At 40.9% G+C, this 25,226-nt stretch overlaps 2 protein-coding genes across 6 annotated transcripts; both read left to right on the top strand.

The window, feature by feature from the left end:
- The first annotated feature begins 271 nt into the window (after positions 1–271).
- LOC131696603 (ciliogenesis and planar polarity effector 2-like) lies at positions 272–4,510 on the top strand. Of its 3 annotated transcripts, none has more exons than XM_058993264.1 (6): positions 272–444; positions 1,039–1,188; positions 1,272–1,424; positions 1,892–2,016; positions 2,299–2,435; positions 2,946–4,510. In XM_058993264.1, exons 2-6 carry the CDS (start codon positions 1,077–1,079, stop codon positions 3,148–3,150), a joined length of 732 nt encoding a protein of 243 aa, XP_058849247.1. In that variant the 5' UTR covers positions 272–444; positions 1,039–1,076; the 3' UTR covers positions 3,151–4,510. The 3 variants fall into 3 exon arrangements, with proteins under 3 accessions (XP_058849247.1, XP_058849246.1, XP_058849248.1); XM_058993263.1 differs by having other exon boundaries at positions 272–521; XM_058993265.1 differs by lacking the exon at positions 272–444 and having other exon boundaries at positions 537–1,188.
- A 1,560-nt stretch (positions 4,511–6,070) lies between these two features.
- LOC117425949 (anoctamin-7) lies at positions 6,071–25,102 on the top strand. 3 transcript variants are annotated; one of them, XM_058993252.1, is made up of 23 exons: positions 6,071–6,384; positions 7,821–7,929; positions 8,525–8,703; positions 9,183–9,290; positions 9,530–9,666; positions 10,401–10,458; positions 10,594–10,704; positions 11,219–11,384; positions 12,038–12,128; positions 13,458–13,554; positions 13,676–13,819; positions 14,897–15,034; positions 15,704–15,802; positions 16,023–16,125; positions 16,538–16,649; positions 17,176–17,230; positions 17,864–17,961; positions 20,047–20,183; positions 20,492–20,697; positions 21,420–21,562; positions 22,130–22,220; positions 22,317–22,451; positions 23,582–25,102. In XM_058993252.1, exons 1-23 carry the CDS (start codon positions 6,271–6,273, stop codon positions 23,660–23,662), a joined length of 2,712 nt encoding a protein of 903 aa, XP_058849235.1. In that variant the 5' UTR covers positions 6,071–6,270; the 3' UTR covers positions 23,663–25,102. The 3 variants fall into 3 exon arrangements, with proteins under 3 accessions (XP_058849235.1, XP_058849236.1, XP_058849237.1); XM_058993253.1 differs by having other exon boundaries at positions 22,317–22,479; XM_058993254.1 differs by having other exon boundaries at positions 7,807–7,929.
- The last annotated feature ends 124 nt before the right edge of the window (positions 25,103–25,226 follow it).

The following is a 25,226-nucleotide window of genomic DNA, read 5'->3' as shown; positions in this document are numbered from 1 at the left end:
TTTACCAGTCAGCGTTGATGTGTGGCCAAAATAATTCAATACGATTAACTTTCCATCCCAGTGCGATTGATAACATACAAACTATTAAGAAATACGTATTTTAAATGAAAAAAATGCTCATCCTCCATCTCCTTAACTGTAGCCTGTTGCCAAAGCTATTCTGTATTGTATGTGTACTCCCATTTTAAAAAAATCGTGTTCCATTATATTATATCTGGTTTCCGCCAAACCGTCGCTTTCTCTCCCCATAGCAACATGGAGATGCCAGAAAGAACGGCGCGCAGTGAAGACGTCACCCATAGATGAACTGGAGCTGCAAAATGCAGAAGTTATGTTTGGGCGCTAGAAATCCATGCTAGTTCACATTCTAAAGAAAAAAAAAATATGTCTCATATTTAGGAACTGCTGTTAACACGTTTTTTAAACGGTTGCCGTAGGCTTTAGGTATTGTATGAGCATGTTTTTATTTTCGGTGTTATCTGGGATCACGGTTCGCACGGGACTGCATTTCACCGTTGTTGGTAATCTGAAACCATCTGTTTATGTTTTGGTTTTTAGCTCAGTGCGAATTGGGCTTAAGAGCGAAGGCAGCACTGCAAAGCTAATTACAGCGCTTTTCGTTTCGTTGAATTAAATGTTGTGTTTTATTTACGTTAAAAATATGTAACGTTTAAATCCAAATACAGGTCATCACTCATAAGCTGTCACAACATGCGAGTCATAACGTGCAAAATAAACAAATGTGCTGGCTGTGTTATTTTGCAGCAACGACTTTCAAATACAAATACAATACAGGCAGCTTTGTGTGCTTTTTGAAAATGTTCAGGTTTTTAAAGATGAACAATAAAATACGGTGATCGAGTATATACTTTGCATTGCTCCTGTGTAATTTCTGTATTGTGAATTAACTTTGTTTTCAGTAATGCCTACGATAAAATCTGACGTTTTGACTAGTAGTCTTTATCAGTGCCTAGGTGTATGTAAACTGTAACAAAGCTGTGTGTCTTCATTTTCCCACCCTTATGTTTGTGAATCTAGTGGCAGTCATGGATTAGGGGCAGGTGTGGGACACAGAGATGGCCCTTCGCCCCAGACCTGGCTCTCTGGTCCTGTCAGACTGGCAACGATCACCAGAGAGCAGGGACTACTTCAACAGCATCATGCACAGAAACCGGAGAAAGCACTTTGGTAAGAAGAGCCAGGCCGAACACAGTATTTTTCCCCATCTGTTATTTGTAAGATGAGGATGACCATGTTGATTTGCTTGGCAGGTCTGCTGGAGGCTCCTGTCCTGCCACTGCAGGCGGCTGCTGACACTGTCAGCTACAAGGTCTTTGTCTCTGGGAAGAGCGGAGTGGGGAAATCAGCCCTGGTGGCCAAACTTGCTGGGCTGGAGGTCCCCAGCATGCATTATGAGACCACTGGTGAGTGGGTAGGGTGTGGCAATATTTTACCCCACAGAGAATAATTTATACATGTACTCGGGTTACAGTTTTCTAAAACAAAACACACACAAAAAAAGGAAAACCCATTGCTATTACTTGACATTGAAAAAAATATTTTACTAGATTCTCTTACTATTCTTGCATTACGATTACAGTTATGGATGACTTTTTTAAAACTGTCATTCAGCTTGTGTCTTCTAAGTTAAAGGTATTAGTGGTGTAATGAGAGAATAAAATAACAATGTAATAGGTTTATACAGTGTCAAATGTGAACAGGATCACTGTATTGGTGCTGATGAACTACTTTTGTTTTGATGTATAATATGATAACTTGATCTCGAATGCAGGATTATTTTGTTAAAAGTCAAAACTTAAATGAGCCGTGTTAGAACGTGAATTCATACCAACGGTTTCGAAGCTGAGATTGTATCTGCTCCTGTTCCCAGGGATCCAGACAACTGTCGTTTACTGGCCGGTGAAGCTGAGAGACAACGGGCGAGTCCTGCTGTTCCGCTTCCAGCTCTGGGACTGTGGAGAGAATGCACTTCGGAAGTTTGACCACCTGCTCCCTGTATGCATATTTTTGTATTCTGCAGTTTCTATGTATGAAATAACTTTGGTTTGTATTACCTTAGCAGCTGTGTGGTCGATGTGCAGTTCTCTTCCCCCTACCCCCTTTTCTCCAACTTTTTATATCCCTTTCAACCTCAATGGTTATCTTTCCCTTCCACTTTTTGGTTTCATGATATGTTTTGCTTTGAATAAATATTTTGCTCCCGCCTTAAAAGTATTTAAGCTGCAGCACATGTTGCATTCAGCCTGCGAGCCCCAGTCACCCCTGTGTCTCTCCCAGGCTTGCAGAGATCAGACGGACGCGGTTCTGCACCTGTTTTCCTTTACTGACCGCTCCTCCTTCGATGACCTGTCCAATCAGATCACCCGCATCTCTGAGTCAGCAGGCAGCAATGTCAAGCTGGTGGTGGGCACCAAGTATCCTTCATGAAGATTCCAGATGAGCAGGTGACCTGGGAAAAGGGATGTGTTTAATTATAACCCTTTAAGATTAGGTCAACAACTGTCTGTTAGTATAACAGGAACCTGTCTAGATCTAAGTGTGGAATAGGGGAAGGAGATTTCAAGAGGAGGGGAAGTCGGGTACCTTTGTACACAAATGTAGCTTTCTAGTCTAATGCACAGAATAGTAAACTATGAAATGTACTAAACTATATCAAGTGTAAAATTGAACAGTAAAAGGACAACCTTTTATCCTGTCTTAGCATATCTGTAAGCACTTTTTTACACAGAGTTATAAATGCATGGAATAGCCCACAACATTTAATAAAACAGTATTTTTTTTAATTAGATCCCTTAGTAGGGGTGAATGGTGTGCTAACAAGGGATGGGCTTTTCTTGTTCCCAAACCATTTGTTGGTTGGCTTTGGAGCAGTTCAGGCTGTTGTGCTGTAGCTGTGTTGAGCAGTTCCTTGACTGGGGCTGCAGATTTGACCAGTTCATGCACACGGACGTGACGGAACGGGAGCTGAGAGAGTTCCAGCAGGCCTGGGCTGTGCCCGTGTTTTGTTTCCAGAGTGCAGGGGGTGGGACGGGTCGGGCTGGACTGGCCGATATCGCACCCCTCCTCAACGGACTGGCAGAGCAGCTGTGGACTCAGGACCTACAGGCAGCCAGGCTGCACACCTGCTAACAAGCTCGGACCTGATACTAACACTGGGGTGGATTGCACTGTTCATTCAATGACAAAAAACTGCACTGCTAACAAGATAAAAAATAGACTGCACTCATGGACCAGTCCAAATAAATTACTTAGAGTAACCTGCTGCCAACAAGCTCAGATTAGACTTGCTGCTCAATGTATTCACAGAGCAACTTATATGCAAGAGCTGGACAGAAGCATCCGTTTACTGCAGTCATCAGTATGGACAGCGCTAACAAAATGCACTGCACTTGGACCCAATTTAAACTGACCTAGTGAATTATAACCATATAGGAAAGGACAGCAACCTGAAACCTCTCTAAAATCCCTCTTGAACCAACCAGTGGCACAGCAGACTGGGAATAGTCACTGCACTTGGGATTCAGTGAGTATTTGATCAGACAATGCCAGCTCACAGTAAACTGCTTTCAGGTTTTCCCTAAAACTTTCTGGAACCGAATCAAAAACTAATAAACTCTAATAGAGACTTCAAATAATGTCATGCATGTCTGCTCAGCTGCATCTATCTCTGATACTGGCTGCTAACAGCTGGCAGCAAATCTGTTCATCTGGTAATCGGTTCTGACAACGGTGACACCACCTGTCTTAAAAAAAAAATTAATATAAAATACAACCTTGTTATATTTAATGAAATTTGAGTAGTCCGTCCAGGTGTATGTTTACAGTTTCCATTCTGTTGTGATTGAGTAGCTTACTGTCACGTCCAGTAATCACAGTAGTTTGATGCTGTCTATAATGTGGACAGAACTGTATTTTGCTATTGCTGCAAGCATGGTGCAGATCAGAATGAAGAAATAAATGGAACACTGCAGTTAATAGGATACGGGGAAGCATGTTTTCTTTAATATACCAGGGGCTTTTTACTGTGTTGTGTATTACAATTACAAACATGTTGTGGGTTTGCACTATTAAGCAGTACTGTATTTGCAAAGGAAAAGTGATAATGCAAGGATGATTTTTTTTTTTTATATACTACTCACTACTAGCCTATACTAAATACTTGTGTTAACAGAAAAGCAATAATGTATGCATTATAACAATATTAAGGTGTTTACTTTCGTTTTGTGGTTAATGTACCTTTGTTTCAATTGGTGGTGCTGCTGTGCCAGAATATACAAAAAAAAATGAAATGTTTCATTTTAAACTGTTCAGTTATTAAAAATATATCTACAGTTTCAATTTTCTTTACCATGTATAACAAGTAAATGACACTAAAAGTATATTGAATGCCTTTGCTTTTGTATTTTATCTACAGAAACCCGTGAGGGAATGACAGCTTTATTAAGTTGGCTGTACATTTCTCTTTATAATTAAAATATTGTGTAATTCCCTTTTTTCCTTGTGTAAATTCATTCATGTAAAATACATGTTTCAAAACGTCCTTTTGATACGCAATGCATTCAATAATATAAACATGTTAACAGTTACACTTCCAGATAGAAAGAAAACACAAAACAGCATCTATTTTGTCCAGCTGTGAAAACAATTCTTCCATTAGTAAGCTTTCGAAGACCGCAGTAATCCAGGTTATTATGAAAATGGATTGCATAATAATCTGATACGGTTCACATGAATTACAAAAAAAAAAAAGAATCTACCTCTTCATTCCCAGCCCAGTCCTGCTGTTTATTTTCAGTCCTGATCCATAAACCTGCCACGTTTTTGCTTTGTTGCATTTCTGCAGCATAAATATTAATTTTTTTCCTTGCGTGAACTGCAGAGAAAATGAGATCCCTCTATGAATCCTGTTACCGTAATGTCAGGGAGTTTCTTGAATGCTGTGGGTTTAATGACTTCCTAGCTGTTAATGGCTCATCTTCTCTGAGATGGGATGTGGTTAGGCATGCCTGTGTGGTAGCAGTGATCTGAAGAAACAGAGTTCAAACATTTATAGCAACATCGGATCTACAGCATCTTCGATCAGTCTTTCATTTCCTTTATTTAACAAGACCAGACACTGATGAGAGTGAGTTTTCATTTTTAGTGGTGCTGACTATAGCACAACATAATTAATACCTCCAAACTATGATATTTGAATTGTAGCAGAGAAAGGCCAAGAATGATTTAAAGAGTGTTCTCAAAGTTCTAAACCTGAAAAGGACATCATGTCTTTTTTTTGTTTTTTAATGTGATCCCTGTCCAGGAATATGTAGAAGCCAAGATCATTATACATGTTGTTCTATTTTGGGGTATCTTTGTAAAAATCTTAAGAGTGTATTCAGAAAAGAAAAGGCGTGAAATGTGTTGTTTGTGTCAGGAAGTCAACATGTAAGAAAAGCCCCAAAAGTTGCATTTTAGACCCCCTAAAACTGCGATATGTGGAAATACAGAAAAAGAGATTCTCAGACCATTCCAAATTTATTCAGATATGAGGATGTTGTAACACATTTTAATAAGACATTCTCCCACCTGGAGAGCAATTTTTAATCTTGTGCATTAAGATCTACAAGTTTATCTTTGCATACAGTATCCGATGAAAGGAAGGATTATACATGTGTACAAAACTCTCAAAGTGATGCCACTAATGAGATCTGCTGGTTGCTTTTGCATTTAACAGCATAAGAATTTATTAAACCCATTGATTTTTATTGTCTAAAAACAATCCGCATGGATCCGCATTGAGATCTGAAATTGTTATGGACCTGGCTATACACAAGCCTTTCAGTATTTCAGTCAGGTGGCTATGAATTAGGAGAGGGCTGTGTTAAGGGATGGCGAAATGCACTGATCAGATATGCTGAAGAACAAAGCTTCCAATCATCTCCACTGTGCACTCTGCAGGTACCAGTATTCAAAGAATTACGGTAGCTCACAATGTATTCCAACCACTCCCGAAGGAGAGTGCCTGCAATATGTATGCAGAGGGCTGGAATGAAGCATCAGCTTACTGCAGATACATACAGTCTCCCTCCCTCTCACCCACAAAAGCAAGGCAGTTTCTCTCTTAGCATCTCTTGATTTTCTTCTCTCCCGTTGACTGGAGCTGGCCTGCTCAGTACAGATTGTATTTCCCAGTGTGTGCTGGAGGGTTGGTTCTCTCTCAATGGACCGGGCAGTGCCGGATAGTTGAGGAAGACCATAATCGGGAAGATGTACTCTGAGGGGTTTGGTACGGACCGGGATCTGCTGCTGGACCTGGGCCCCGTCGATCAGCCAGACTGCTATGGCAGCATTGAGAATGGCAGCTTCATGGGTACCAGATATGTGAGTACCCCAATCTTAATTCCGTAACACTTCACTGTATATTTCAATGGAATTCCCTACATGTTTATCATGCATTACTGTATATTGAAAATGCATTAACCTGTTTTTGTATGAACCACCACTTATTATAAGTCTGTTTAATTATCTTAACAAGTCCATCCTATTTACACTGGGCTGGGGTCGACAGACTATATCAGCCCAAGACTATAGAGATGAATAACCCATCAACCAGATTCTATAATCCTAATGAAATACTTCTAGCCTAAAAAAGTCCCAGCTTTGGTGAAGTAGGGAAACAGTGTGAGCATCCAGATGGTAAAATCAGACTCAAGGCAGCGAAAACTGCAGAGGCACCCATAGAAGATTTACTGATCGATTGGTACTTACTGTATCTTGGACTGCCTTACCAAAGGTAACATTATGATTACTACTAATTGTAAAACCAGCTCATAGAATAAACATATTCTACTTTCCTTTCTGTGTCTTCTTATATCAGTATCTATTGAGTCTAATGAATTGTCACCTGCCCTAACCAGCCAGTAAACTATAGAACCTGTTTTATTGAATGGCAGTGGATGAGAGAAGACCCTTGTCTCCAACAGCAGTCGTATAGATAGAGGACCTTCCTGTGCTCCTTCGCCATACAAGCAAGGCTCACCAATTTGCACATGACTAATTATCTGTGATCTAAAAAGAGATATTATTTCAATTGCTTTAATTCTTAGATAAACAACTGATGGTGCGGAATGAAAACTGTTCCAAGGGGTGTGATTCACACTTTATATAATACTGCTACAGGTCTCAGCAGGAGCACAGCTTTGTGGCAGACTGACGAGCAGTTAGCTTGGGCATGTGTGGAATGTAAACAAACTGAACTGGCAACAGGTCCTGCTTTCTGAGAGTGTGCACGGGATGCTTAACCGTGGGAGTCAGACATCAAGGAACTGAAATATGGTCCCCAGCAGCTTTATATGATCGAACAGCAGGCTCCTTGTTATTATTCAAAGCATTCCAATTGACAGTTATATTTGTTAGGTTTAACAGGATAAAGAAATCTGATATTCAAGGGGCTATCATTGATACCTACATTACAAACAAACAAACATCCCTGTGTTAATTGATTTTTGAAAATCAATAAAAAGTGGCTGCTGTTAAACGCTGTATTATATACAGAAATACTGGCATAGCAAATAGCCCTTAAAGGTGTGTTAACTAATGCTTTAAACAAAAACTTTTAGCATAACAACACTCTCACAAGTATCTTATAACGCGTTAACATGTTTCTAGATTGTATATAAACGCTTAGAAATTATCACTAAACTAATGTGTGAGGAGTGATTTGGTGGACATTTACTCTGAAAGTATTACATTCAATACTAATTTTGATCATTCAAAATAATGCGTTCTGATTTAAAAATGAAGTTGTTGTAATGCAGCTTGATGAAGATGATGATGAAGACCCCATTTACATCCACGGTGAAAGGGGGGGCACCCGAGCCTCGGACCCCCATCGCAACTTCTTCAGGGACGGGAGAACCAAAATCGGTAAGAGTACCCAACTTCACCAGCCATGTCAGGGGGTCTTGTGTAAATCAGGAGTCACTACCAAGAATTAGGCTCTTCAGTCCTTGTCCATTTAGAACATGAATTAATAATCCAGAAAAGTTACCATGTAACATTGATTTGATTTGCTCCCGGGTCTCCAGCACGCTGGCAGGCTCACTGCTCTGAACGAGCCCTGAGGGGCCACTTTTTCACTGCGGCAGGACTGCCACGCCATCCATATTCAGCTTCCTCACACCCTCGCTCCATCAGAGCTGCTAGTAAAGCCTGCTTCTCAATCCCCTACTGATTGCTCCTGCATTCTTCTCTTCACACCTCCCCTGTTTGCATCAGCTCATTGTCTCTTGCATGCTTCTCCCCTTCTCTAGGCCCCCTCCCTATCTACATGTATCTACTCTTCCTCTTTCGTTTCCCTTCTGTCCCCCCCCACTTTTCCCTATTTCCCCCTCTCTGTCTTTTTCTAATCCTTTCTACTCCTCCTAACTCTCTTTTTCCTCTCTATCTGGATCTCACTCCCCTTTCTTTCAATGTGATATGGGTAAGGCTCAGTGAGTGATTCCCCCAGTGTCTCCTGCAGACTTTGTACTGGTGTGGGAGGTGCGGAACCACAGCCGCAGGAAGAGGAGAGCCAGGAGCCGCTACCAGGAACTGGGGAAGGAGGAACAGAAGAGCGCAGACAGCAAGGAGACGAAGCACAGCCGCTGGAGGGACAAGTTTGTGAGGAACCTGCAGAACACGGGGCTGCTGCTGGAAAAGGTGGGTCAGATAAACTCCCTCGGCTTCTACAGGGAGCGTGGTAGCCGTTGTATTGGGTATGGTCAAGAAATAAATGAATAGATTATAATGCTTGGAAATTAAGTGGTGATAGACTTAAGGCAGAGGAAAGGAGACACTTCTTCACACAGAGAGTGGTGAGTGTATAGAATGGGTTACCTAGTCATGCTGTTGAAGCAGAAACATTTGGATACTTTCAGACCCAACTTGACAATGTTCTGAGAAACTGGATGAGCTTAGACTGGCCAAATGGCCTCCTCTCGTTCGTAAACTTTCTTATGTTCTTAATAATGTGGATAAAGTTAAGTTTGAAAGGTAGATAGCATCTTTTTTATTAAATGGCACAACGTCTGTGATTTTCATTTGGGATAAGAATAAGAAGTCCACAAAATCATAACACATTGCTGTTCTGTGCTTTCCTGTATGTCAATGTGCTTGCTGGTCTGTTCCCTCCCCACCAGGAGGAGACGGTGAGCGACAGGAAGACCATTCACTACCTAAAGTTGAGCGCCCCCTGGGACGTTCTGGTGTACTACGCAGAGGAGCTGTGCTTGAGAGCTCCCCTACAGGTCAGTAATGCTTGTGCTGTTTCTTCATTCTCATTTTGCAACATTAACATAACTTTTCTCCTTTCAAAAATAGCTCTTAATAGTTTTACCTTATCATCTATGATTGCTGTTAAGGGTACACTGTGGAAATATCATTGCAAATTGAATTGCATTGCATTGTATTGTATTGTATTGTATTGTATTGCATTGCATTGCATTGTATTGCATTGCATTGTATTGTATTGTATTGCTACCTGCAGGCACAGCCGAACCCTGATCTGAACTCCTCAGACCAGTTCCTGAAGAATCTCTGGATCCCCAACATCATGTCCCAGTCTGTCCCCAAAAAGCCAGTTGATTACTACACTTGCGCCTTTCGCAAGTCCAAAATGGCAAAGTGAGTGCTTTCTGAACAGTTGTGAAACTTTGTTGTCCTGTGTCCTGGTTAGTCATGGATGAATTTGGTTAGCACTATATCTTCCTTGATTTTGCTACATGATAATATTATTTTAATTTAACTGCAAATCCAGGCTTCTGATCCTGTACTTGTAATAATACCTGTATGTGTTACTGCGCGAACAGCTTTATATGGGCAGGTCATCCTTCAAAACGAGACTTTGACTGTTAAAATGTGCTTTGAACCTGAGCCACTCTGTGTCCAGGTTTCACTCCTTGAAAACAAGTCATTCCTGATTGGAGAATGTGAGATGCTGCAGTATAATACCTGCTGTAGTTGTGTAGTGATTTGTTATCTAGGGATTTGACAGCTGTAACTTGACTGGAAATAGGAAATCGAACAGACTGCTTGAGTAAATTTACAAACACCGACACACAACACCAGGGATGGAAATAAGACTCCCATTGCATAGCAGTTTGATCCATTCCTGGCTTTACTATGAGTTTAATAAGACGCATGTGAGCTTGTTACCTATACACTGTGGCTAATCAAGTTTATATTAAAAGCTTGATTGGATGAAATTGCTATGCAATAGGAGTCTTGTTTCCATCCCTGCCCAACACTAATTATATCAGGTTGACATCATGAACATCAGTGCAGAATGGGAGTGGTTTCTGTCACTGGTGTTTGTGCCAGTGTCACCTCTGTGTGGATGCTTGTGTCCCTGTCTGCAGGTTTCTGGGTTGTGAAGATCACGACACCTATTTCACAAACACGCAGAGACACCGAATTGTAAGTACCATCCCGCTTGAATAAATACAAATTATAATTCAGTCTACTTTCATAAAATGAGCAAGGAGGTGGCAGTAGACAGGAGTCTATAACAGACAGAGCAGGCTTTTTTATTCTGGGACTTGGCATTGGCAGGTATACGAGATTCTAGCCCGTACAGCTTATGGGAAACGCAAACGCGCTGAAATTGGGATCGACAGGCTACTGAACGAAGGAGCGTATTCAGCTGCCTTCCCACTTCATGAGGTAAGAACAACGCTCTCAGTTGTGTGACCTCCACAGAAAGGAGCGGGTCTATTCAATAGATTCAAATTGCTTAAATCAATAGAAGGAGGGGACTTTGATAGAACCAGCATCTCTAACAGAGTGTGTGAGCCTCACTTGTGTGTTGTTGTCTTTAAAAGTAAAACGACAGATGTGGTCCTAATTTAGAATTAAAATGGGGGCCATATTTAGGTCCACCACTGTTAAAATCAAGAGACCCTGAGAGGTGTTATTCCAGTCTATTCAATCTTAAATAAAGAATGCATTATTTGTAGATATTGCAGGAATGGAAATAACAGTCCTATTACATAGCAGTTTCACCCATTTCAGGTTTTACTACGAGCTTGATTCGCTACAGTGTATATAGGTAACAAGCTCAAGTGTTTTCTATTAAACTCATAAAATCCCTGTATTACCGTATATTACTGGAAATCGGCCAAACAGAAATTTAACAACTATGCATACAGTGAATTCTGTTCCTTCCTTGTTGTCTCAGGGCCCCTTCGAGATTTCAACGTTTGAGGTCGACCCGGAGCAGCTGAACTCTCGGCAGGTCATCTTCCAGTACTGGGGCCGCTGGTCCAAATGGTACAAGTACCAGCCGCTGGACCACATCCGCGAGTATTTTGGAGAGAAGATTGCTATCTACTTCGCCTGGCTTGGTGAGCAACCCTCTGAGGGCTGCCCTGCTTTTAAACATCATGCTTTAAAACAAGAGATCCGAACAACTTAACTTAACCTAGCTCTTTACACCAGGAAATCGAATTGAATCCCAGCTTCTATTAGATTATCTAAACTCCTGAACCGAATGCACTGTCATAGCAGATCTTAACTTGATTCTTTCCAGCTATGAGAAAGTGGATCACATTCTGGGGTGTGTATTCTTCCTTTGTTACATGTGATGGAGGAAAGGGTTCCAGGTAGGTGTCCTGTCCATGCACAAGTCTTGTATACGCTTGTACAAATGTCCTTTTTAAATGATTTTTGACCAACCAAAAAATAATTTTTCGATGTAAGAGATCAAGCAACCCCACTTGATCAACTTGAGCTGGAATGAATTGCTATGCCATCAAAGCCTTCTTAGTAAATCCCATCAATTCTACCATTCTGGGAACCAGTTTAACCACTGGACCCCACTGATCCACCAAACCAACAAACAATAAAAACACTTTGTGGGTCACTAAGAATTCATGACCCCTTGTCCTGCCATACACTATCTGTATTCCACACCAAATCCTTTTGTAATGGAGTTTGGGGGCCCTCTATTCTCTCCCAGCCTCTCCAGTCAATCCGTCTGTTTCTGGTTCATCCTCAGGTTTCTACACAGCCTGGCTCCTCCCTGCTGCTGTGATGGGAACCTTCGTCTTCATTTCTGGCATCATCTCCATGGGAACCAACACCCCTGCGTGAGTCCAGCATGTTTCCAACAGCAGATTCTTAGGAGGGAAGGGTATGGCAACGGAGTACTAACTGGATAGCCAATGAAAACGGTTCGCTAAACAAACCAGACCAATCGGTAGCCATTTGGACTGTGGTCCAATTGGAGGCCACCTGAACTAAGAGGTCACCTGCTTTTACCAGCCAGTCAACCCCAGAACTCATATTATTATTTTTTTAAATACAAGTGAACGACAGGTATCTTGAATAAGCTGTCTTAATCAGGTTTCACTTCATTTGTAAAGTAGCAATACATTTATCCCTTTTTATACTTGTTCTAACTTGGTCTTGGAGAGGAAATGTATTTTAAAAAGGTGTTAAGAACTGCACCACTACATCACAGGATCAGATAATCCAGTCTTGACTGATTGAAGACTCCTAATAGCCCTGTTTAACTGTCACCTTAGGCTAATTAGACTCCCCATTAACAGCGTGTCATTAAAACAAAGCTGGATACCCAAAGTGCTGCAGCTTGTTTGTGGAATATTAGCAGCTGATAGTATTGTCTTTGCACTGCTCGGTTTCCATGGCAACTCGAACAGGCTCTCTCTGGGGTCCTTGACCTCTCATAGTGGGGGTGGCTCAAGTATCACACTCCGCAAATCCAAAGAAAGAGACAGAGTTGCGGGCAGGCAGCAGGTTATTAACCCTCACAGTCACAGCAATTAGTGCTATTGATTTGGAATTCAAGGCTGGAGCATTCTGTTTTTACAGACTGCTGAACAGAGGAGTGCATAGAATTACCATTTGGTGCTTTGCACCCCAACCTCTCTTTTCAGCGCTACCAAAGCCATAGATGGGATGTTTGGTCATATTTTGGGATGGCATTCCGTTTATATCATTTAAAACTATAATACAGTAGACTCTCGCTAACCAGTAGGGACTAGAAACTGGTCAGATTATTGATTTGTTCGGAGTACTGATTGTAATCTCTACAGTACCGGTACTAAAACTGTTTGTTTTATATGTGCGTTTCATCAAAAATCAGTAATAATGCTTTGAATAAAACATGCAATTAATTGTAAATGTTTTAACAGCCGCCATTGTTCAAACCGGTTTGTCTCTTTAGCACTTTAGTCTTTCGGTGACGTATTTCCGCGCAGCACAGTTTGGCCCCGTTGGGTATGAGATACGAAACTGTGCTGACTAAGGTGTAGCTAAGGTACAGCTGAATGTCAGTGGAAATGTTATCACTACACTCCAATCTGTGTCACTTCACTTCAAATAACTTCCGAAACATACTGTAACCTGGAATGATTGTTTTCCATAGCTTTCAATCCCTCTCCCTCTCTCCTCAGTGAGGAGATTTGCTCCAGTGGGGGGAGCTATCATATGTGCCCGCTCTGTGAAGCCTGCAGCACCTGGAACATCTCGGATATCTGCTCCATGGCCAAGGTAAGCAGGGTATTGTGGGACACAGGGTCCTCCCAGTGCTTCCCTTATCTCAGCGATGCTGTCTCTCTGGCTTGTTAAGGTGTGCTTACTCTGTAGCCTTCTACCACTCTCCTCTCTCTAGCTGGGGTACCTGTTTGATCACCCAGGGACCGTGTTCTTCAGCGTCTTCATGTCATTGTGGGCCGTGACGTTTCTGGAGTACTGGAAGAGGAAGAACGCCACGCTGGCTCACCACTGGGACTGCATGGACTTCCAGGAGGAAGAGGTAGGTCCTGCTCAGTAAAACCACACAGTGTTGTATGCCTCCCAGTCAGCTGGGGTGGAGTTTTAGGACCACAGAACTGCGCTATGAAAGCCGTGAAGGCAGGAAACAAAATGGAAGCCCTCATACATTTCTGCATTTTTTGAATTAATATATAGTGACACACTCAGCAAAGATCCATTCAGACATTCTGGTCTGTTTTCAAAATGTTTAAAATCCTAGTATTTACCCTGAGGCAAAATGTTCCAGCAGTCAACAGCCAGGAAGAGCTTCTTTAGAAAGCTTTATAATCATTAATCAGAGAGCAGTACTTGTGGAAGTGCCTTTAATTTTGCCAGTGCTGATCTCACACACATTTAGTTCATTCATATTTGACTAACATTCTAAACAATCAAAGTGACAGCCTGGAACACTTGGAACAAGATCAGCTGTATTGGAGGCATCATGGTAATTCATAATTGAATAATAAGGGTTCCAACGGTGTGTAACCATATTAGTGTCTTGACATGCAACATGCACTTGATGATTGAGAGTAATCAACTTATTTATCGCCATGGATTTTATTTCGCGAGCCTCATTTAAACATGAATTGATTGATTATTCACATATAACATTATCTCATTTAACCATTAATTGATCGATTGAGCTAATACCATTACAGGTAGACTGTGTGGTCTAGTGGTTAAAGAAAAGGGCTTGTAACCATGAGATCCCTGGTTCAAATCCCACCTCAGCCACTGACTCATTGTGTGACCCTGAGCAAGTCACTTAACCTCCTTGTGCTCTGTCTTTCGGGTGAGACGTAATTGTAAGTGACTCTGCAGCTGATGCATAGTTCACACACACACTAGTCTCTGTAAGTCACCTTGGATAAAGGCGTCTGCTAAATAAACAAATAATAATAATATTGCTCTTTTTTGTGTTCTGGTTGGATTGATTGTTTTTGCTTATTACTGTCCCAGTCTGATGCCCAATTAAGAAATGGGTTGCTGCTGGCACTGTGTTGTCCTACAGCAGTGTGAAAGACAAGGCAGGGGCTTAGTGTTCGGGCTCTCACTTCCTGTCTCCGCTCTCGTTCAGGAGCGCCCTCGTCCCGAGTTTGCTGCGATGGCGCCAACGATGGAACAGAACCCCGTGACTGGAGTGAAGGAGCCCTACTTCCCAGAGAAAGCCCGGCTATCCCGCATGCTCACCGGGTCCATGGTCATCGTTGTCATGGTGAGACTCGGTCCCCCACAAAAAAGAAACGCTTCGACAGGAAGTCTTCGTAAACATTGTACTATAACACGAAAGACGCTGACACTGTATCTGTATAAGAATGAGTGGTTAACTCTGCAGACCAGTATGCAGGTCCAGGAAAGATAACTCAAAACAGCAGACCAGTAAACTAATCTAATATACTTGTATATATGTATGCATAATCTACACCCATTTATTTTCAGTTCAAGACACTCAAACTATTTAGTTACTTACCCTATGGCTGTCTTATGCTGAAGGAGTTTTTATATGAATTAGTCATATGTTTATCTCTTAAATTTCTATTTTTTTGTTTCAACTAAACTAACCAGAGAACCTCTCCTTTTATATTATTATTATTAATAATAATAATAATAATAATAATAATAATAATAATAATACTACTACTACTACTACTACTACTACTACTACTACTACTACTACTACTAATAATAATAATAATAATAATAATAATAACGTTATTTTTCTATATTTAAGATAAATTCATTTTAAATCTTCAGTGTTGTCAGCCCCTCCTCTTTCCCAGGTACTCTGCACTATCTGTCCTGTAAGCATACTGTTGGTGCCTCGGGTGGTTAGAATGAGATTGCTTTGTCCTATTCGCTGTCCCTCTGTGCCCCTCTCTCTCAGCTCTGCGTGGTTATGATATTCCTGGTGACTGTAATCATGTATCGGGGGATCGTCAGTATGATGATGTATCACACGGAAAGCATCGTCCTTCGCACACAGGTAACAGAAACATTGCAATGCAAAGGCACCTCCCACAAACTATTCTGGAGACTTGGGCCAGGTGTATAAAGGCTTTTGCACCACAATGCAATCAGGACATAACTGCTAACAAGATAGATAAACTTTGAAATTATTTTGGGGCTTGAAATGAACGTTGGTTTTCTAGTTTCTTGTTTATTTTTGTCCGGGTGATTGCGATGTGTCTGCGTTTTCCCTGCAGGCTGGGAACATTGCTAACATCTCCAGCAGCATGGTGAACCTGGCTCTGATCCTGCTTATGGGCCAGGTCTACACTGCACTGGCGGAGCAGCTAACCAAGTGGGGTAAGGGCTCTTCACTGCTTCAGCAACAAGACACAGCACAGCCAGCACTGGAGTCCAGTAACAACCTCCACCTCGTCTCATTCAATACAGTGTAGCCGTGGCAAGGAAATTCAATCTGATGTCTCGTTAGCCTGAGTTACCTGAAGGAGACTTCATAATCAAAAAGCAATGTCTTTATTAAACACACGGGAGGAAAACTAGGGAAGGAACTGCTTTTCCCAAACAAACAAATACTAAACAAGCTGATTTGCATCTTCATTGGAATGTAACAGAATTGCAGGTGTTATTGACCAGTTTGGCTTAATATTCACCAGACCGGTCTATAACTGAGCAATATTATAACTCATGCATTACTGACTAGAAAACTGACTGTCTGTCTATTTATCTTTCTGTCTGTCTGTCTGTCTCTCAGAGATGCACCGCACCCAGACTCAGTACGAAGACGCCTTCACTTTCAAAGTGTTTGTGTTCCAGTTTGTCAATTTCTATTCTTCTCCTTTCTATGTGGCGTTCTTCAAAGGCAGGTAAGAGCTTCTGGGAAACTCTCAGTACGTGTAGTGGAGATGTTTCTGCAGCGCAGCTCTGCTTCAGACGATTTCCAGGGAGATCCCGTCCACATTGAGTTGGGGAATTAAAGCAACAACGAGCAGATAATAAGCACTCAATTATATAGGTAACATTTACAAGAAACAACGTCATAAAGACAAACATGTAGGCTAATGCCTTCATCAGTGTGTTTTCTTTAACCTGTATTGACATTTCATCAGGATTCTAGGGTCAAAGGTGAAATCCATTTTGTTTAAAAATCAATTTCCTAGATTTTATTTGCTTATTTTCACTGCTGCTCATCTTGTTCAGTATATATTGACTTCATACAGATTTGTTTAAAATGTGGTATTGCAGATTTCCCATGACTTCAATCAGAAATTCTGAAGCTGTTAAACGGAATCAGATTGACAGTCGTTTTGACGGATGCCTTCATCAGTGTTATGTCATGACACAGGTGAAGGCACTTGCAGTTTAAAATCTCCTGTTTCTCCTCCTCTGCAGGTTTGTTGGGTATCCCGGGCATTACGGCAAGCTGTTTGGAATGCGGAATGAAGATGTAAGTAAACTCACAGATTGTTCATGGCTGTGATCTCGATGCTTGTAAATAGACAGGCAGACACAGAGAGAACTTCAATCTCCAGTGCTGTCGGTCTCTCACCTTTGCACTCACCTGAGTTCTAACTGCCTGTGGACAGACATAAGCCAGACAATTAGGTCTTCAGTGCTGCAGGAGTCGGTTTCAAAAACATTTTCAATATTAGCATTGTACTATAAGCTTTATATGTCATATTGATGTGCTTTCTGTAATTAATATACTTCATAAAGTACAAAAGTGACAAAAACAACAAGATGGAGAATACTTGACTCTTCACAGTATTGAACAAAAAATACAGTATATAAATATAAAGCATATTGTGGTACTGTAGACATCTGTTCGAAATCCCCTTATTAGTGGAACATATATTCCCTTACGAAAGCTCACCAAAGTATATGTATACTTTTGTTGCTTTTACTGTTTTATCTGATTTACTCTCTTGTTTGTACTGTGCTTAGCTTTCACTATGCAATCCTATTTTCACTAAGCTTTGCTGCACGTTGGTGTTTCACAATTGCATATATATATATATATATATATATATATATATAATATTGATGTAGTTGCCCTGACTCTGTGTGCTGGTTTTGACAGTGCGGTCCCGGCGGGTGTCTAATTGAACTGGCTGAGCAACTCTTCATCATCATGGTTGGGAAGCAAATCATCAACAACATCCAGGAGTTTGTTGTTCCGTGAGTGCGGTACTAAAATACACGAGCATCTCAAACGACCTTCAAGTGCTGCACTGCAGCAGCAGCACAGAGGTCACGGCTCTTTGCTAAGGGGCAGGTGCATCGGAAGCACGAGTACAGCAGTTGTTTTGCATCTCCTGTTTGATTTTATCTGTACCACAGTCTCTTAGCAGCTACTGCAGTACACAATATAAATAAAGCAAGCTGTCAGTATCGAGCTGAGCTAATGCTTTTTTTTAAAGGGAGCAGTAGAAATGCTTCACTACAGAACAGAGCTATGAATTGGGTAACGTTATTTGAATCCTACACCATGTAGCATTCATAACCTTCTTAAAGGCTTCATAACTCTGTGCATAATCGTTCATTATCACTTTGAACACTGACGGGTCTCAATAGTTACAGGAGAAGTGTTACTGGCTAGGCGTCACATACACATGAAATGCTGAATATTCAATTACACTACATTGGTTTGCAGCATACGTTATGACTGCATGTTATTAATAATATATATTTGTGACAGTTCAACACAAATATATTTTTCTCCAGTGGAATTAAAAACATTGAAAAAGGCCGAGGGAGTTGAAAGAAAGCAATTCATCATATTTTCAACAAAAAATAACCAATAAACCAACAGCATGCATGTAAAATAACCAATAAAAGCAACAACTTAAAAAGTCTGCTGGAGGCTCTTATGAAACTATTTTTCAAAATGATTTTTAATAACACCGAACTGTCATTTTTAATATACTCCAGTGGCCAGGAAGGGAGGTTGTAGGAATGTTATTCCGATGAGAAGAAAGCTGGCAGGTTCTCCCGCTGCAGATCCTTATTAATATTTCATGGCCTCACAGACAGAGCAGTAAGAGATAGTAATTATACAAGCGGGGAGCGTGAAGTCTGTCAGGCAGCCAGGTGCTCTGTTATTAAACTGCTTCTTTGTGCTCTGAAATGGATGTCTCTACCTAATCTCTCAAGGCTTGGTTTGATTCCACTTTACTCTTACATATGTTGTCAGTGGAAGCCTCACTGAACCCCCCTCCTCTAATTCAACAGTGGTTCATCCCTAAGTAAAGCTCACCAGTGATTCTCTGTCTATCTGCCAAGGCAAGATTTTAACTCCATGTTACCCTGGATATCACGTCTTACAGCTCCCAGTAATCCAAGTTTATCATTTTTACAGTACAATTTGCACCAAAATTAATTAAAAAAGAAATGTAGTATAATGTATTTATATATATTTTTAATTAACCTCCTGAGTTGCTTTTAGTTTTGTAAAGGTTTCTTTTCACTTAACCAAAAACAATTGATGCTTGATGAGTCTGTCCCAAACTCAGAAATGACTGTATGTAATACAATATTATTCTGAAAGTAGAAATAATTTATATATAATAGTACACATCCACATGTAAAACATATTTATTTATTATTGACATTATTCTGTATTTTTTTTCTTGCACCAGCTTGTATTGGTTGGATGTACAGTAGAACACCTTGAAGTCTTACTCGATTGGTCCAATAGTGGCAAACAACACAGTACAGTAGAACCGCAGAGTTACGAAAACCAAATGCAAAATCACTACCAACAAATGTATCCAGAGAGGTGAGGCAGATTTCAAAGCAAGTACAGCCAATTTTACGAGGAACATGTTAGTTTTAAACAAAGCCAAAGGAGGGTGAAGGACTGAGCAAGTTTCACAAATGCATTTGTTTAAAAACAAGCACTGTGTTAATCCGGGCCATTTAAATCTGTATTTTTGCTACAGTCACCATTTCAACAGTAACTTAAAGGTAGCCTTTTTCCATTTATAGAACTATTTTAAAGACTTTAAAACCATACCAATATTGCATTACTGTGCTGTATCTTTGTATTATTCGCCAGATTGAGAGAGTAGACAGCAGGTGCCCACATTTATTAAAACCATTTTCAGAGTTACGAACGGCCTCCATTCCCAAGGTGTTCGGAACTCTGAGGTTCTGCTGTGCCAAGAACCAAGTAATGTTCAGTTTGGTAATGGGCTCCTCCTGTGCTGTTGGAGGCCCATTCTACTCGCCCCTGCCTGTGTTTGATTGCTGTGTTCCCCTCAGGAAGGTGAAAGCCTGGCTGCAGAAGCGTCAGATCAGAGCCGTGCGAGGGTCTCGGATCTCTCAGGAACCCAAGCGCTGGGAGGAGGACTACGAGCTGATCGAGTGTGAGGGGCTCTTCGAGGAGTATCTGGAGATGGGTGAGAGAGACAGACCAGCGCTGGCACTTATCAGAGGCTTCTCAGAGTCAACAGCAGTTCTGCACTCTTCTGTGTTTAATCTATATATAGGATTAGGATGTTCTGTTAAATCGGACAATCAGAATTTGTTCCTCTTTGCTTCAAGACGTTTCATACCAAACATACCAAACCATGTAGTTGAAATGGAGAGAGATTTATACATTTCTCACTTTAATTCCCCTAATCTTAAACTGAAGTTCAAGTATGAAGTTCTCATGCTTTATGGAATTGAGCTCATTGTTTAACACTGTCCCCGCCTCTCCCCCCAGTCCTCCAGTTTGGGTTCATCACCATCTTTGTGGCAGCGTTCCCCTTGGCTCCGCTCTTCGCTCTGCTCAATAACTGGGTGGAGATCCGCCTGGATGCTCAAAAGTTTGTCTGTGAGTACCGTCGTCCTGTGGCGGAGCGAGCCCAAGATATCGGGGTGTGGTTCAACATCCTGGAGGCCTTGTCCCACCTCTCTGTCATTGTCAATGTGAGTGTCCATATTTATAAATACAAATCTAGTCCAGGGGCTCCACCAGTCCATTCCAATCCGAGATCTCTGTCCTTAATTATTTAATAGAACAGGCCAAAGCCTTGTTTATTGGTAATTGAACCAGACCTGATTGGATCATGGTTCTGAACTGTATTGAAAGAAACCCAGTTGATTTTAAACATCATTTTTCATAGGTTTTATTATACAGTTAATCTAGTCACTTTATTATGAAGATAAATACAAATGGGGATCGGGATGCCAAGTGTGAAGTCTTAATATAATTATCAGCTGATTTCATAGACCCTGATTAGCATCAATCTTGGACCACCTAATATTAATGTAGGTACGGTAGCCCAAGATTACTGCTCATTGAGATCTGTGGAACTCGCCATAGAAGTTATAAACTCATTAAGACCTTGGCGATATCGAACTAAGTTACTTTTTCAGTATTTCTAGTTTTCTCATAGTTGAGTGTTGAAAGAGGATTGTTATCCATGGTTGCCTTGATTTCCTCCAGCATTTAATTAATGAAAGAATTTCTTACTGGATGGATAACTGGCTGGATTATGTATAAGTCTGTTCAGAGCAGACTCAGTAGGGTCCTAATTCATATGATGACTGACCCCTGATCAATTCATTGTCTCAACAATGTTATGAAAACCGTGGGCATGTCATGTGGATTTCCCCACCCTGAATAGATCTGCATTGTTCTGCCACAGGCTTTTCTGATTGCCTTCACCTCTGACTTCCTGCCGCGACTCCTCTACCAGTACAAGTTTGACAGCAACCTGCACGGCTACGTCAACTTCACCCTGGCCCACGCTCCACCCAGCTACATGGATGGCAACCACACTCAGTGCAGGTGCCCTCTAACTCCAGTCTTCTTCAGGGAAAGACGGGCAGGCTTTCAATACAATACGCTGTGTATTCCCTCTGCAATAATTAGAGAGGAAAATGACCTTAATGAAAAATCTGCTCATAATCAAGAGAGGTGTTTTCATTGTCTCTAAATTGAAAGGGACTGACAGCAAGTTGTCCTTATACAGAGTAAGTCAAACGAGGGAGTCCTAATGCACTGTAGTAGAACATTGCAGCCCTGAGCAATAATACAAGAATCGAGAAAAAAAAAAAGTCTGTTGTCTTCTTAATAACTGGATTAATGCCGCTGGCAATCAAATTCCATATTTTATGTGCATTGTAATATTGTATTTTTATATAAGCTGTGCTGAGTTGTTTGTACATGTGTTTTGAATAGCTGATGGCAAACCAAGGGTGTCAAGTTTAAAGCCGCTAAATAGTGCACCATTTCCAAATATACTACAGTTGTGGTGTATTCGCATTCTTAGATCCAGTTTTAAAATTAAACTCTGTTCTTTTTTTAAAGTCGAATTAGTAGTACCAAACACACTCCTCTATCATTTCTCATCAGATACAAGTCGTTCCGAGATGACAGTGGGAACTACACCCTCTTCTACTGGGAACTGCTGGCGGTGCGCCTGGGTTTCATCATTGCCTTTGAGGTATGGGGGCGTTCTACTTTGACCATATTTGCTGTGGAGGTTTCTTGGCCTCCACAACCCCCCTTTGATATAACGTCCATGGCTTCCCTCCCCCAGCACGTGGTGTTTCTCATCCTACGTGCCATCGACTGGATAGTGCCGGACGTCCCAGAGTCCCTGGCACTCAAGATCAAGCGGGAGCGCTACCTGGCCAAGCAGGCCCTGGCCGACAACCAGGACGCTGTCCTGAGGGTGAGTCAAGGATCAGCCTTCACCCCAGGTCAGTGCAGCACAGTGTCACACGTCTGTCTGCTGTGTCTCTCCGTCCCGCATCAGCAACAGTTACCAGAACGAGATTGATTTTTCTTACTGTCAAAGAAATGAATGACCAGGAGAAAATGTGCTATTCAGTATTCTATTTATTGCAGGGGCGTTGTATGACTAAGGAAATACAAAGCCTGGGATGTAATTTGAAGCAAGCTTTTAGAAATGAAAATGCAGTGTGTACTGTAGGTGGTTAGAAGCTGAGGGTTTTATTTATGTTTTTATTTATTTATTGGACAAAGAAGAACATTTTTCAAGATGGTCTTGGTATTTTCAGAGATGTGCTCAGCTGATCAGCATTCGGAGCTGTGCAGCTAACTTATTAACTGCACAGGCAGCTACACCAACAAGCAAAGCATTACAGTAATCAAGACGAGAGGAAATAAAAGCATGAATCAAAACCTCAACACCAATGCGAATATCAAACTAACGCAATAAAGCTAAGAATGCAGTTCCCTGCTGAGCTGGAGTGACTGTTGCTCATGCGCACGGGTGTGGTTTCTGGTACCAGTCCGTGTGTCTCAGTGTGTATCTGTCTGTGTGCTGACTGTCTTTGTTCTGTATTGTTTGTCAGTAACAGACAGGGCTCTGTACGGGATGGCAGGTGAGTACAATCCCATCACGGATCATATGATCGACTACAATAATCTGATAAGTAGTGGAAGTTTGCTGCAATCAGATTATTAACAGAGTAGATGAAATAAAGTTCCACATAGACATATTATACAGATGCAGATGCAATTTAATTAAGTTGTTTCTACTAATGTTTTAATGAATATTAATACGCTGTGGACACTTTAAATTGTAGATACAACTGATCGCTAACGAATGTGGTTGCAAGGGAATCTATTGTTTTTCCTTGTATAATTATTAGTTTATTTTGAGCTTGGTGAAACATTTCTAAATCCCATATTAATCCTGTTACTGATTGACATGTTGTGATGTGGTGAGCAGCATGCTGTGATTTGAAATAGCTGTGGTACAGTATGAACTGTAGGTTTAAAAGAGCTGTATTCTCAAGTGAATTTTTATTTACCTCCCCCTCCTCCCCCTAAAAGCAAGCGACCTTTCTCCAAGCAGCATGTGCTAGTGGGGCGGACCAGGAAGTGGAGGAAATGGAACTGGAAGAGGATATTTGATTGGCCAGAGTTACTCACATGACCTGCCGTTCTTTGAATAGGAAGACTGTCTGGGAGGACTGGAAAAAAAAAAGGGGAATAAACTGCTACCATTCGCCATCATGCAGCTGCTCATTTGTGTTTTTCTTTTTCCTGATTGGCTGCACTGTTTCCGGGTAGATCGTGAAGCAGAAGGGACTCAAGAATCTAAATACCAAGCCCAAAGTTACTGTAATATATAGTATGAAACGTCCTCAGTTTGTATCACTACATTATTTTATATTTTTAGATCAATCAAAAGTGGGCGCCTAATAAAATGACATACCTACCTGCATTGGACTGTCAGAAAGTATCTTTTATTAATAAACTCATGAATTACTGTTGCTTATATGCACAGCCGGCTTTATCATTGTAGAGTTTTCTTAAAATAAAAGGGTTGACGTGGAGGTTCTAACACAATTGCTGGAAACAATACCACTGATTTCTTTAAGGGTTTATTCTGGCAGCTCAGGGACTTCAGTAACTTATCTAGACTTTAGTACCTTTACTTTTCGTACCTGCATGTACAGCAGAACAAGATGTGCTCTACATGAAGTAAGAAAGCTTTTGCATGTGTGGGACTCTGTAAGGTTTGCGCCAAGCCCTCTCAAATCAAGAAGAAGCTTTAGGAAAGCCAGTGTCTGTTCTGGCTGTTACTTCAAAGCGACAGCTAAAATATCCTCCAAGGCTGAATAATGATTTTCTGTGACAGGCAAAGATCAATTGCTTCATATATATATATATATATATATATATATATATATATATATATATATATATATATATAATCGGCTATGGGCCTTGAGTGGCGTGGCCACTTCATTCTTCATGCAACATTCAGAACATCTCAAAGGTTTACTTTGGCAGTGCTTGGTAAAGCTCAGAGTATAACCATTTTAATTTGCAATACAGCAATTAGATTCTTTAGAATCTATTCGAATGTATTTTAAATATCATGCTTACAGTTTACTGGACAGTAGTACATATTCTGGATATATACAATGCTACCATAATATTAAAAAGTAAGTAGCGGTGTTCAGAGAAAATATAGCTTTATACGTCCCCATGTGTTGCTACAACTGTTTAAATAACGCACCTGTCATTTTTCTTTTCATTGTTAGCATCCTGACAACTTTTTACACATAACTTTAAAGTCTGTTTCAAAGCTTTTTTCAAAATGTCTGTTCTAGTGCACCAGGGTTTGAGATCTGTCCTCTAAATCACTGCAGGAAGAGCGATACAAAAAAAAACAAAACATAACAAGAAGTGCTCTGGTTTTTTTGTTCCGTACCACATCTTGGATCGTTACTGCTGTGTTACCTGTTTGATAATGTGGGCAATAATCCTTACACTATCAGTGCACTGGAGCAGACTTTTTGAAAAGAGCTTTGAAACAGACTTTAAAGTGTAAAAAGTGGTCAGGATGTTAACAATGAAAAGAAAAATGACAGGTACATTATTTAAACAGTTGTAGCAACATGTGGGGACGTGTAACGCTATATTTTTCAGTACCCCGCTACTTACTCTTTAAGATTAGCAGTTCTAT

Source organism: Acipenser ruthenus, chromosome 20 (assembly GCF_902713425.1).
Source record: "Acipenser ruthenus chromosome 20, fAciRut3.2 maternal haplotype, whole genome shotgun sequence".
Taxonomy (NCBI): domain Eukaryota; kingdom Metazoa; phylum Chordata; class Actinopteri; order Acipenseriformes; family Acipenseridae; genus Acipenser; species Acipenser ruthenus.
The sequence above is the reverse complement of the archived record's forward strand: the minus strand, read 5'-3'. Positions and strand labels throughout refer to the sequence as shown.

Bases quoted from the DNA above. Each gene is read 5' to 3' on its own strand.
- LOC131696603 (XM_058993264.1), top strand. From the start codon at position 1,077: ATGGCCCTTCGCCCCAGACCTGGCTCTCTGGTCCTGTCAGACTGGCAA. The intron at 1,425-1,891 runs GTGAGTGGGTAG...TCCTGTTCCCAG, and splicing joins CATGCATTATGAGACCACTG to GGATCCAGACAACTGTCGTT. The intron at 2,436-2,945 runs GTATCCTTCATG...CTGGGGCTGCAG, and splicing joins AAGCTGGTGGTGGGCACCAA to ATTTGACCAGTTCATGCACA.
- LOC117425949 (XM_058993252.1), top strand. From the start codon at position 6,271: ATGTACTCTGAGGGGTTTGGTACGGACCGGGATCTGCTGCTGGACCTG. The intron at 21,563-22,129 runs GTGCCCTCTAAC...ATTTCTCATCAG, and splicing joins GGCAACCACACTCAGTGCAG to ATACAAGTCGTTCCGAGATG. The intron at 22,221-22,316 runs GTATGGGGGCGT...TCCCTCCCCCAG, and splicing joins GTTTCATCATTGCCTTTGAG to CACGTGGTGTTTCTCATCCT.